We start from the raw sequence: 12,419 nt of genomic DNA on the forward strand, positions 1-12,419 counted from the left end.
GCATGTGCGGTTATGGCGCCTTTACCTCCATCATCTCTATAACACTCCAGCATTGATGGTCTTTTTAGGTTTCTTGCAAGATCTTTAATAAAACTCCAGATCAGACATGACGCTCGTTGATGTAGCAAACGGGGCGGCCATCTTTGATCGTCTACTGAAGCTAATGCTAATAAAGTCATATGAAAATGGGAACATTGTTTTTGATTTGTTGTATCTCAGGTCAGACATATTTACTATGTTGTGTATCTGTTAAGAAGCGATTGGGACCCTGCGAGGGAGAAAAATTTGGGGGTTGATCGCTATAGCCTATATTTTTATTCTTCTATTGTAGCATGTGTGTGCTGTTTTACCAGAGTATGCTTGTTTGTTCTTCCTTTGACTTATTTTATGAAGCTATTTGTTTTTTCCCTTTATTTTTAATAATTATTAAACTGTAAGGACCGTGTCATGACCTCCATCTCCGTCTGTCTCAGGCCTCAGGTCTGAGCTGTGTGTCTCCTAAGAGTGACCGCTCTAAAAGACAACCTCTACACTTCAGTCCTGAACAAGGACCAGATTCACAGTAAGACCTGCACAGGTTCATATGTTTATAATAAAAACTATTCAGTCACTACAAACATAATCATAATCAGATAATCTGTGTTTTAGGAATGAAAATGAACTGTCTGATTTCATATACACCTGCGATATAATACAAAGGATATATGGGGATCTGAAAACCCCAATTATTCTATATGCACTGATATAACGAGCTGCCGGATCTAACCAGAATTTGTAGTGGACATTCGGTTATACCTGCGCATCATGGAGACGACAGCACTGCTGAAAACATGCTGAACCCACTACATTACACAATAAACATGAGAAAATACAGATCAAAACACTACAGCTTTCTGCTGCAGGAGCATTGGGACTGAACAAAGTGAGCAGGATTTCACTGTGATTAAAGCAAAGTAATGATCCAGATCTGTTTTATACAAGGGCATGTTCGTCAATACGAGCGCGATGTCGTCACATCCGTTGGCCGTGGTCGACATTTTACGTTTTCATATTTGATGAACATTTTATTAAAATCCTTTGATCGGCAAAAACAATGTCCATAAACAGGGCATTGCTTCTCTTGCTCTGTAACAGATCGATCATTTTATAAAACCGAGTTAGAGGCCTGGATGCATCAGCTGAACCGAACATTGACCAAAACATCCGGCGAAAATTGCTGAAGTAACAATAACAGCGATCGCTCGTGTTAAAAGCTCTTATAAGGACACGTCACTTTTCAAAAGACAAGGGAACAGACCTGAGTCCAGGTTATAAAGGCCTCTCTGTTCCTCAGGTCTCAGTCTGGAGTCAGCCATGTGTCTCTGAAGAGTGACCAATCCAAAGGAAACCCTCCAGTCTTCAGTCCTGAACCAGGACCAGCCTCACAGTAAGAGTGCACTTTCATTGTGATTTTCAGTTTGCTCCTGTTAGTTCTTCGTCTAATTCAGAAGTGCTGGTTCAGAGTCAGGTGTGACGTTCAGGAGCTGCACAAACACAACAGACAGTCCTTTCAACCAGGGATGAGCCATTAATCGCATTTGCAACTTTATCACATTTACCGAATCACAGAGGCACGTGATGATGGCTCCTGCTTTCGTTTACTTCTCAGTGTCATTAAGGTGCACAGCAGATCATTGATGTACAGGGAAAATATCCTCGTTTATAATACGGCCACCACAAAGGACTATTTCTTATCTCTGTTAGCGTAGCACTGCCCTCGGCGCTGGCCCCTCGCTGCGACACGCTCTGATGATCACAGGAACTCCCTCACCTCTCACTGGATTCACATGTTTCTGCCTTCACAGAGATGAAGGAGAACCGAGAGTAAAGAGACCTTTAGAACCTGAAGGAGACTTAAGTTTGGGAATGTTTTGGATAAATATAAGAAGCACTGACTAAAACACAATTAGGATGAAAATAGCAAGAATTCATTTAGGCTTTTTCCAAAAAAACAACTCGGTATGAGCGGCCATGTGGACTTAAAAGTAATAGTTTAATAAATCAGTTGTAAATATTTCATGAGTAATAACTTTGTCTCAGTTTAGGCTATATTTTAGTTATTTACAACAAAATGTTTGAACGGTAAAAGGGGAAAAAACATCTAAATAAAATAGAAATCGCAAAATTGATCGAAAAAAATCACAAGTAAGACAGTAAGACCTGCACAGGTTTATAATAAACACAATTCTGTCACTGTAACAAACTATTAGATTATAAACTTGATTGAAGGAATGAAAAGGTTTTAGGAATGAACATTTACATTGCCCGATTTCACCTACACCTGCACCATAATACGGGGATCTGAAAACCCCAATCATCCCACTGGTAAAATGATCAAACGAGCTGCCGGATCTAACCAGAATTTGTAGTGGACATTCTGTTATGTTTTGGCCATGGATGCATGTTTTTGTCTCCCTCTTGTGGCTCTTTTGTTTTTGTTTTTAGGCTTGGTCCTGGTGGGGCGTGGACTCTGAGCAGGCACACCTGACTCCATTTGCTCATCAGTGCAATACAAAGACCTCAGACTCGCCTCCACTCATCGTGGGATTGTTCCATCTATGTTGCGTTCTCGAGCCTGCTCCGGAGCCACCCCCAGGATCAAGCCACTGGGATAATTTTTGTTCATAAATTTAGTTCGAACCACGCTTGGGGTTGTTGTGTCTGTTTATGGGTCCAATTTAGCAAACCCTAACACATTCGGTTATACCTGCGCATCATGGAGACGACAGCACTGCTGAAAACATGCTGAACCCACTACCTTACACAATAAACATGAGAAAATACAGATCAGGTGGTTTCCCCTCTTCAGGTCGGTGGGGAGTCCTTACCTCAAGTGGAGGAGTTCAAGTATCTCGGGGTCTTGTTCTCAGTGAGGGGCGGATGGAGCGTGAGATCGACAGACGGATCGGTGCGGCGTCAGCAGTGATGTGGTCGCTGTATCGGTCTGTCGTGGTGAAGAGGGAGCTGAGTCGGGGCAAAGCTCTCGATTTACCGATCGATCTACGTTCCCGCCCTCACCTATGGTCATGAGATTTGGGTTATGACCGAAAGGACAAGATCGCGAATACAAGCGGCCGAAATGAGTTTCCTTCGCAGGGTGGCTGGGCGCACCCTCCGAGATCGGGTGAGGAGCTCAGTTACCCGGGAGGAGCTCGGAGTAGAGTCGCTGCTCCTTCACGTCGAAAGGAGCAGCTGAGGTGGCTCGGGCATCTGTTCCGGATGCCTCCTGGGCGCCTCCCGCGGGAGGTGTTCCAGGCATGTCCTAGTGGGACAAGGCCTCGTGGAAGACCCAGGACACGCTGGTGGGACTATGTCTCCGAGCTGGCCTGGTGTCGCCTCGGGGTCCCCCCAGAACAGCTGGAGGAGGTGTGTGTGGACCGGGAAGTTTGGGCATCTCTGCTGAGGCTGCTGCCCCCGCGACCCGGCCCCGGATAAAGCGGAAGAAAATGGATGGATGGAAAAACAGATCAAAACACTACAGCTTTCTGCTGCAGGAGCATTGTGACTGAACAAAGTGAGCAGGATTTTACTGTGATTAAAGTAAAGTAATGATCCAGATCTGTTTTATACAAGGGCATGTTCGTCAATACGAGCGATCGCGATGTCGTCACATCCGTTGGTCATGTTAGGCTTTTTACATTTTCATATTTGACAAACATTTTATTAAAATCCCATGATCAGCAAAAACAATGTCCATAAACAGGGCGTAACTTCTCTTGCTCTGTAACAGATCGATCATTTTATAAAACCGAGTTAGAGACCTGGATGCATCAGCTGAGCCGACCATTCACCAAAACATCCGGCGAAAATTGCGGAAGTAACAATAACAGCGATCGCTCGTATTAAAAGCTCTTATAAGGACACGTCACTTTTCAAAAGACAAGGGAACAGACCTGAGTCCAGGTTATAAAGGCCTCTCTGTTCCTCAGGTCTCAGTCTGGAGTCAGCCATGTGTCTCTGAAGAGTGACCAATCCAAAGGAAACCCTCCAGTCTTCAGTCCTGAACCAGGACCAGCCTCACAGTAAGAGTGCACTTTCATTGTGATTTTCAGTTTGCTCCTGTTAGTTCTTCGTCTAATTCAGAAGTGCTGGTTCAGAGTCAGGTGTGACGTTCAGGAGCTGCACAAACACAACAGACAGTCCTTTCAACCAGGGATGAGCCATTAAATGTTTATTGCCATTTTTTGCTTTTTTTTTTTTATAACAACACACGCATACACATACAAAAAGACAATAAACAGAATAATAAGAGTAAATAAATCAAATAATGAACAATCAAACATACAAAGAAACAAACATTGTCCCATACAAACAACAACATTTTTCACTTCAAAATGCAAATGCCCGTTTAACAATAGCCGATACCTCCAGTCCGACATACATTAAGAAAAGTTCCAAAGTCTTTCGAAAGACCCTGTGATTCAGTCGACAAGTCAAATGGTCAAGGGGAATGTAGCTGAAAATAGTTCTGTGCCATTGTGTCCTTGTGGGAATTTGGTCCAAAATCCAGTTAACCAGCAAACACTTCCTGGCACAAAACGTAAGCATTTGATACAATTTCTCATGGTGTTTGTTGTTGCTAACAGGGTCAGTTAATCCAAGCAACAAAAACAAAGGGGTACATTTCAAATTAACAGAAAATATTTTTTTCCATTTCGTGTCCAACCATTTGCCAGAAATGTTGCACTTTTATACAAGACCAAAATCAGTGTGTAAGGGAACCAATCTCCACGTTACACTTCAAGCACAGTGGGGACGAGTTAGGCTTAAATTTGTAACGTAGATTCGGAGAGATGTGGGCTCTATGAAGAATCATAAGTTGAGTTGCTTTAACTTTATTACAAACACATAATGTTTTCACATTACCCCAAATATTTTCCCATTCATCCTCAGTAATAACACAGTTAAGCTCCTTTCCCCACAGTTCTCTCAAGTGCATAGTGTTGACTGACGAGTACTCTTTAAGGATGTCATAAAATATCGTAATAGAGCTCGCAGATTTGTTTAAGAAAATGTGTCTCTCAGTGTCTGATATATCCTGAAGTGTCAAATCTGCAGCATCTCTTCGGATAAAGTCCGTCCCCTGTAAATACTGGTAAAAATCACTCCTTGAAATGTCATACTTCTCAGTTAGCTGGTTAAATGACATAAGAGTAGGTCCCTCAAAAAAGTCCTGTAATTTAGATAAACCTTTATGTGCCCAATTTTGAGATCTGTTATCAGGGTAAAAAACTCTGGATTTTTCCATATTTTATATTGTATTTGACCGCCCTTCTAGTTTTTTAAGCATTCGCCATGCAATATTGGATAAACATTTTATTAAAATCCTTTGATCGGCAAAAACAATGTCCATAAACAGGGCGTTGCTTCTCTTGCTCTGTAACAGATCGATCATTTTATAAAACCGAGTTAGAGGCCAGGATGCATCAGCTGAGCCGACCATTCACCAAAACATCCGGCGAAAATTGCGGAAGTAACAATAACAGCGATCGCTCGTATTAAAAGCTCTTATAAGGACACGTCACTTTTCAAAAGACAAGGGAACAGACCTGAGTCCAGGTTATAAAGGCCTCTCTGTTCCTCAGGTCTCAGTCTGGAGTCAGCCATGTGTCTCTGAAGAGTGACCAATCCAAAGGAAACCCTCCAGTCTTCAGTCCTGAACCAGGACCAGCCTCACAGTAAGAGTGCACTTTCATTGTGATTTTCAGTTTGCTCCTGTTAGTTCTTCGTCTAATTCAGAAGTGCTGGTTCAGAGTCAGGTGTGACGTTCAGGAGCTGCACAAACACAACAGACTGTCCTTTCAACCAGGGATGAGCCATTAATCGCATTTGCAACTTTATCACATTTACCGAATCACAGAGGCACGTGATGATGGCTCCTGCAGCTGATGGCCACGACTATTTATTATCTCTGTTAGGGTCGAAATAAAATCAAAATCGCAATAACATTTTAGCAAAATTGTTCCGCCCTATTTTCGTGGCAGGAGTGTGAACACGGCAGACTCTAAACATGTATCTATGTAGAACATTAAAGGAATAGGCCACCGTTTCTACATACTGAGATATGTTCTTACCTGAGCTTTGACGAGTTCTTTAGGACCTGTCTGATCTTCCCCCGTGCCTTCAGTCACGTAAACACAGCGCAGACGGCGTTAGCATTTAGCCTCTCCCCCTCTCCTCTATAGCTCCAAAACAGGTCAAGATAGAAGCTACCAAGCTCTTCCACGTTTTCCCTATTTAAATATGGTTACGTGAAGTGTTCCACTACAAAGTATAATTACACAAAATTAAACAATGTGGATTTTCTAAGCGGATAAAAGGGGGGACTATATTGTAAGGCGTAATAATACCAGGAGTAGTTCGAAATCCGTGCAGAAATCTTACTTTACTGCGCAGTAATCTTCACTTTACTGTGCGGATGCCAAACTACTCCTGGTATTATTACGCCTTACAATATAGTCCCCCCTTTTATCCGCTTAGAAAATCCACATTGTTTAATTTTGTGTAATTATACTTTGTAGTGGAACACTTCACATAACCATATTTAAATAGGGAAAACGTGGAAGAGCTTGGTAGCTTCTATCTTGACCTGTTTTGGAGCTATAGAGGAGAGAGGGAGAGGCTAAATGCTAACGCCGTCTGCGCTGTGTTTACGTGACTGAAGGCACGGGGGAAGATCAGACAGGTCCTAAAGAACTCGTCAAAGCTAAGGTAAGAACATTTCTCAGTATGTAAAAACGGTGGCCTATTCCTTTAATGTTCTGAATGTATTTTGCAGATACACATTAAACTGTTTTTACAGAGTCCAGGACCCAAAGGATCTCAGCGCTCAGACTCTCGATGCCACTTTCACGGTGTGTCTCCTCCACTCAGACCAACTCCTCCGTTTGTCTGTCCCTCTGTTCTTCTTCTTGAGGGTTGACTCTGTGTCTGTCTCTGTGTTTCCAGCGTCTGGAGGAGGACATCCTGACGTTTGTCAAAGAGCAGCTGAGGAGCTTCCACAGCCTGCTGTCATCAGAGCACCCAGCTCAGAGCTCAGAGAGAGGCTCAGAGCGAGAGGAGCGCAGCAAAGAGGCTGTGCTGAACGTCACGCTGGACTTCCTGAGCAGGATGGACCAGGACCCTCTGGCCGAGCGTCTGAGGAACCGTAAGAACTTTCTCCAGTCGCTCTGGGTCCAACCTGCTCTGACTCTCGTTTGCTTTTATAGAGTTTTGCAGCCATGAACTGAAGACTCACCTGCAGCAGAGGTTCAGCAAGGTGTTTGAGGGCGTGGCTAAAGCAGGAAGCCCCACCCCCCTGCGGCAGATCTACACAGAGCTCTACATCACACAGGGCGGGGCCTCGGAGGTCAACCAGGAACATGAAGTCAGATACATCGAGAACGCGTCCAGGAAACAAACAGAGCGAACTATAACCTGCGAGGAGATGTTTAAACAGCAGCCAATCAGAGCGAAGGGCGTGAAGTTTGAACAGCCAATCAGGACAGTGCTGACGAAGGGCGTGGCCGGCGTTGGGAAGACGTGGCTGACTCAGAAGTTTAGTCTGGACTGGGCTGAAGACGAAGCCCACCAGGGCGTCCACCTGCTGCTCCCCTTCACCTTCAGAGAGCTCAATGTGCTGAAGGACAAAAGGTTCAGCCTGGTGCAGCTGGTTCATCACTTCTTCAGTCAAGCCAAAGGTCTCCACAGCATTAAAGAGCTGCAGCTGCTCTTCATCTTTGACGGTCTGGACGAGTGCAGACTTCCTCTGGACTTCAGCCGGACCCGGGTCCTGACGGAGCCCACAGAGAGCGCCTCAGTGGAGGAGCTGCTGGTGAACCTCATCAGGGGGAGCCTGCTTCCCTCCGCTCGCCTCTGGATAACCACACGCCCCGCGGCGGCCAATCAGATCCCTGCTGAGTGCGTCTCCATGGTGACAGAGGTGCGAGGGTTCAGCGACCCACAGAAGGAGCAGTACTTCATGAACAGGTTCACAGACGAGCAGCAGGCCACAGACATCATCTCCCACATCAAGAGCGTCCGCAGCCTGTTTATAATGAGCTACATCCCCATCTTCTGCTGGATCCTCTCTGTCGTTTTACAGAAGCTTCTGGAGCAACCAGAGAAACCAGAGCTGCCCAAGACTCTGACTCAGATGTACGCCCAATTCCTGGTGGTGCAGGCCAAAGTAAAGAACATCAAGTATCATGAGGGAACAGGAGCAGACCCTCACTGGTCTCCAGAGACCAGGGAGATGGTGCGGTCTCTGGGAAAACTGGCCTTTGAGCAGCTGCAGAAAGGAAACCTGATCTTCTACGAGAGTGACCTGAGCGAGTGTGGGCTGGACGCTGCAGAGATCGCTCGTTACTCCGGAGTCTTCACACAGGTCTTTAGAGAGGAGCCAGGCCTGTACCAGGACAAGGTCTACTGCTTCATCCATCTGAGTGTGCAGGAGTTTCTGGCTGCGCTTCACGTCCATCAGACCTTCTTCAGCTCTGGGGAGAACCTGCTGTCACAGGCACGCTCCTCTGAGAGTTCTGGATCAACTACCACAACCGCAACTGTGCAGTCTCCTAAGAAGTCCACATTCAAAAGGAGAAAACATCAGTCGGCCTTCACCCACTCTGCTAGAGGCCGTCAGGCCCACGACTGCTCTGCTGGAGGCCGTTAGGCCCACGACCGCTCTGCTGGAGGCCGTCAGGCCCACGACTGCTCTGCTGGAGGCTGTCAGGCCCACGACCGCTCTGCTGGAGGCCGTCAGGCCCACGACTGCTCTGCTGGAGGCCGTCAGGCCCTCGACTGCTCTGCTGGAGGCCGTCAGGCCCACGACTGCTCTGCTGTGGACCAGGCCTTGCAGAGTCCAAACGGACACCTGGACCTGTTCCTGCGCTTCCTGCTGGGGCTGTCTTTGGCGAACAACCAGAGGCTGCTGAAGGGTCTGCTGACTCCTACAGAAAGTGACTTGACCAATCAGGAGACGGTAAACTACATCAAACAGAAGCTGAATAGTGTGGGTCAGTCTGCAGAGAGGAGGCTGAACCTTCTCTTTTGTCTGAACGAACTGAACGACCGCAGCCTGGTGGAGCAGGTCCAGAACCTCATGAGAGAAGGAGGTCTTTCTGGTAGAGAAATGTCTTCTGCTCAGTGGTCTGCTATGTCCTACATCCTTCTGTCCTCAAACTCGGACCTGGAGCACTTTGACCTCAGAAAATACTGTCCCACAGAGAAAGGCCTTCTGGGGTTGCTGCCTGTCGTCAAAGCCTCCACCAAAGCCACGTGAGTCCATTCGTCAGAGCTATGCACTAGCCCAGTGATCACTAAGACTCCCCCTGAACTATTGCCTTATTTATGTTGAGCTGCTGGTCCTTAATGTGTCATTTTCTCCTCAGTCTGAGCGCCTGTGGCCTGTCCACTCTCAGCTGTGCTTCTCTGGCCTCAGTCCTCAGCTCCTCCAGTCTGACTCACCTGGATCTCAGTAACAATGACCTCCAGGACTCAGGAGTGGAGCTGCTGTGTAAAGGACTGCAGAGCGCCGCCTGCACATTACAGACACTCAGGTGAGACACTCCGCTCACTCTGGGTCCACATCAGAGATTAATACGGTGTGTCTTTAGGCTGTCTGGATGTCTGATCTCAGAGAGGAGCGGAGCGTCTCTGGCCTCAGTCCTCATCTCCTCCAGTCTGACTCACCTGGATCTCAGTCACAATGACCTCCAGGACTCAGGAGTGGAGCAGCTGTGTGAGGGACTGCAGAGCGCCGCCTGCACATTACAGACACTCAGGTGAGACACTCCCTTCACTCTGGGTCCACATCAGAGGCTAATGCTGTGTGTCTTTAGGTTGTCTGGATGTATGGTTTCAGAGAGGGGTGGAGCTTCTCTGGCCTCTGTTCTAAGCCCCTTTACGCACCTGAGAGAGTTAGACCTGAGCTGCAATCACCCAGGCCCCTCTGCTGAGCTCCTGACGGCTCGGTGGGAACAGCTCGGCTGTCCGTTGGACTCTCTCAGGTCAGGCACAATAAACCTTTATCGAATCAAAATTGAGGTTTGAGCTACTGTGGTAACGTAAGGGGCTGAGGGTTTTTTGTCCCGCCCCTGCACTTCACTCTGTTCATTTTAAAAAAAGACACAGAGTACGGGAGGAATGAGAGCTTGTATCTGTTGCTCTTGAAACTGTGTGCTCTGGAACATCTGCCGGATGGGAGAATTTCATATTCCCCGAAAATGTGATGTATTCTCACTGATTTTCTGACTGTTTCAGACTGAAGCCTGCTGGAGTCCGGTGGATGGCCCCTGGTCTGCAGAAGTGTAAGTGACAGATTTGTAACTTTAAATGAACTGTTGACTTCCACAGTCAGTGCCATGTGTCATGTCTGTCCTCAGTTTACTCTGCACTGACCCTGGACGAGAACACGGTGAATGAGTGTCTGCAGCTGTCAGACAATGGCAGGACCGTGATCTCAGTAGGAGAGAAGCATCCAGATCTGCTTGAGTGGCCTCAGGTCCTGAGCTCCTCTGCTCTCACCAGCCCCTGTTACTATGAGGTGCAGTGGAGCGGAGGGTTTGTGGATATAGCCGTGAGTTACAGAGGAATCCGCCGCACAGGAGATAGGAGTGAGTGCGAGTTCGGGACAGATCTTCAGTCTTGGTGCCTCAGGGCCTCTGTGGACGGTTTCTCTGTTCGCCACAACAGCGAAGAAACATCATCTAACGCTTTCTCTAGTCCCTCTCAGTCTTTACCCACCCAACGATCTCAGCCTTCTCCTCAAATGTTCTCCTCGGGACGGGTCGGGGTGTACTTGGACGCTGACTCGCTCTCCTTCTTTGATGTCTCCTCTGGCAGCAGAGTTCGCCTCTACACTTTCAACACAGTTTTTATGGAGACTGTGTTTGCCGGCTTCTGGCTCTGGAACTCCGGCTCCTCTGTGACTTTGGTGGATATGACATAAGACCTCCCGGCACAGTCAAGCGGCATTGTTGGGGCTAACGCATCACAAAAGTAACAAGTTACAGAAATATAATACATTTTTTTTCACATATTGCTATATAAAGTGACGGTCATATATTAGTTTTTACATTTTAAGTAACTTGTTACAAGTGCATTTAAAGGAATAGGCCACCGTTTTTACGTACTAAGATATGTTCTTACCTCACTTTAGCCGAGTTAATATATCCCCGTCTGGTCTTTGTCCGTGCGCTCTGTCACACAAACGGAGCACATACGCAGCCTCTCCCACATGTCATATAGCTCCAAAAAAGCTCACGATAGAAGCTACCAAGCTCTTCCACGTGTTCCCTATTTAAATAAAGTTACGTGAAGTGTTTTCATGCGAAGTATATTTACACAGAAATGTAACATGTCGATTTTATAAGCAGATAAAAAGGGAGACTATATTGTGAGGCGTAATGATACAGGAGCACAGCGTCCGCGCAGTAACTCCTAAAGACTTCCCCCCCACTCACTTCCGTCAATAGAAGCTGCGTGACTTGTAGAGCTCGCAGAGAACAGTTGAAGAAGCGTGGATAACTTGTGAACGATGCCTTTTACGTGCATCGTGCCGGGCTGTGATAACAAGCAGAAAGTATATAGTGTAGTAATGTTTCACAGATTTCCAACTCACCCCGGACGACGACACAGGACTCAAGAGCTCCACCATGAGGTAGGAATGCGCGAGCACTTTCCGAAAATACATTTTCTGCTTGTTGTAAAGGCTCTCTCTGTACAAGTCACGCAGCTTCTATTGACGGAAGTGAGCGGGGGAAGTCTTTAGGAGTTACTGCGCGGACGCTGTGCTCCTGTATCATTACGCCTCACAATATAGTCCCCCTTTTTATCTGCTTATAAAATCGACATGTTACATTTCTGTGTAAATATACTTCGCATGAAAACACTTCACGTAACTTTATTTAAATAGGGAACACATGGAAGAGCTTGGTAGCTTCTATCGTGAGCTTTTTTGGAGCTATGTGACATGTGGGAGAGGCTGCGTATGTGCTCCGTTTGCGTGACAGAGCGCACGGACAAAGACCAGATGGGGATATATTAACACGACTAAGGTTAGGTAAGAACATATCTCAGTATGTAAAAACGGTGGCCTATTCCTTTAAATGTAGGAACAAAAAAATGCCAAACTCTCCTAAATAAAATGTAGCACCAGATTGTGGAAATATGTGTCTTGTCTTCAGTTTTCTAAATATAATATGTTCTTAGCTTAAAGAGAAATAACAGTTGTTTCTTTGCTATCTCCTGTGACCTCCTGTTGACCTAAGTGACCATGAAATAAAGCTAGATTGTAGTTGTTGTATTTATGGCATCTGTTTAAAGACATCTATTTTTTTGGTGTCCTGGTAAAGAATGCTTTGTTGTAAACCAGTCTCTGTGGTATAAAAGCTGGCTGCTTT

General features: G+C 46.3%; 2 protein-coding genes across 2 annotated transcripts in view; one reads left to right on the forward strand and one right to left on the reverse strand.

Annotated features, from left to right (window-relative positions):
• LOC306977669 (intermembrane lipid transfer protein VPS13A-like) overlaps positions 1-12,419 on the reverse strand; it is a gene marked incomplete at both ends in the record, with an annotated part of 217,487 nt that overhangs the window by 69,209 nt on the left and 135,859 nt on the right. The window lies entirely within an intron of this gene.
• Positions 5,576-10,966, forward strand: LOC306977343 (protein NLRC3-like; the record flags this gene model as incomplete). The annotated part of the gene is made up of 9 exons (XM_079575644.1): positions 5,576-5,717; positions 6,842-6,893; positions 6,988-7,186; positions 7,248-8,654; positions 8,712-9,294; positions 9,408-9,575; positions 9,633-9,800; positions 10,279-10,325; positions 10,401-10,966. The coding sequence occupies exons 3-9, from the start codon at positions 7,150-7,152 to the stop codon at positions 10,964-10,966; spliced, it is 2,976 nt and encodes a 991-aa protein (XP_079431770.1). The 5' UTR covers positions 5,576-5,717; positions 6,842-6,893; positions 6,988-7,149.

Source organism: Gobius niger (assembly GCF_951799975.1).
Source record: "Gobius niger genome assembly, chromosome: 1".
Lineage (NCBI taxonomy): Eukaryota > Metazoa > Chordata > Actinopteri > Gobiiformes > Gobiidae > Gobius > Gobius niger.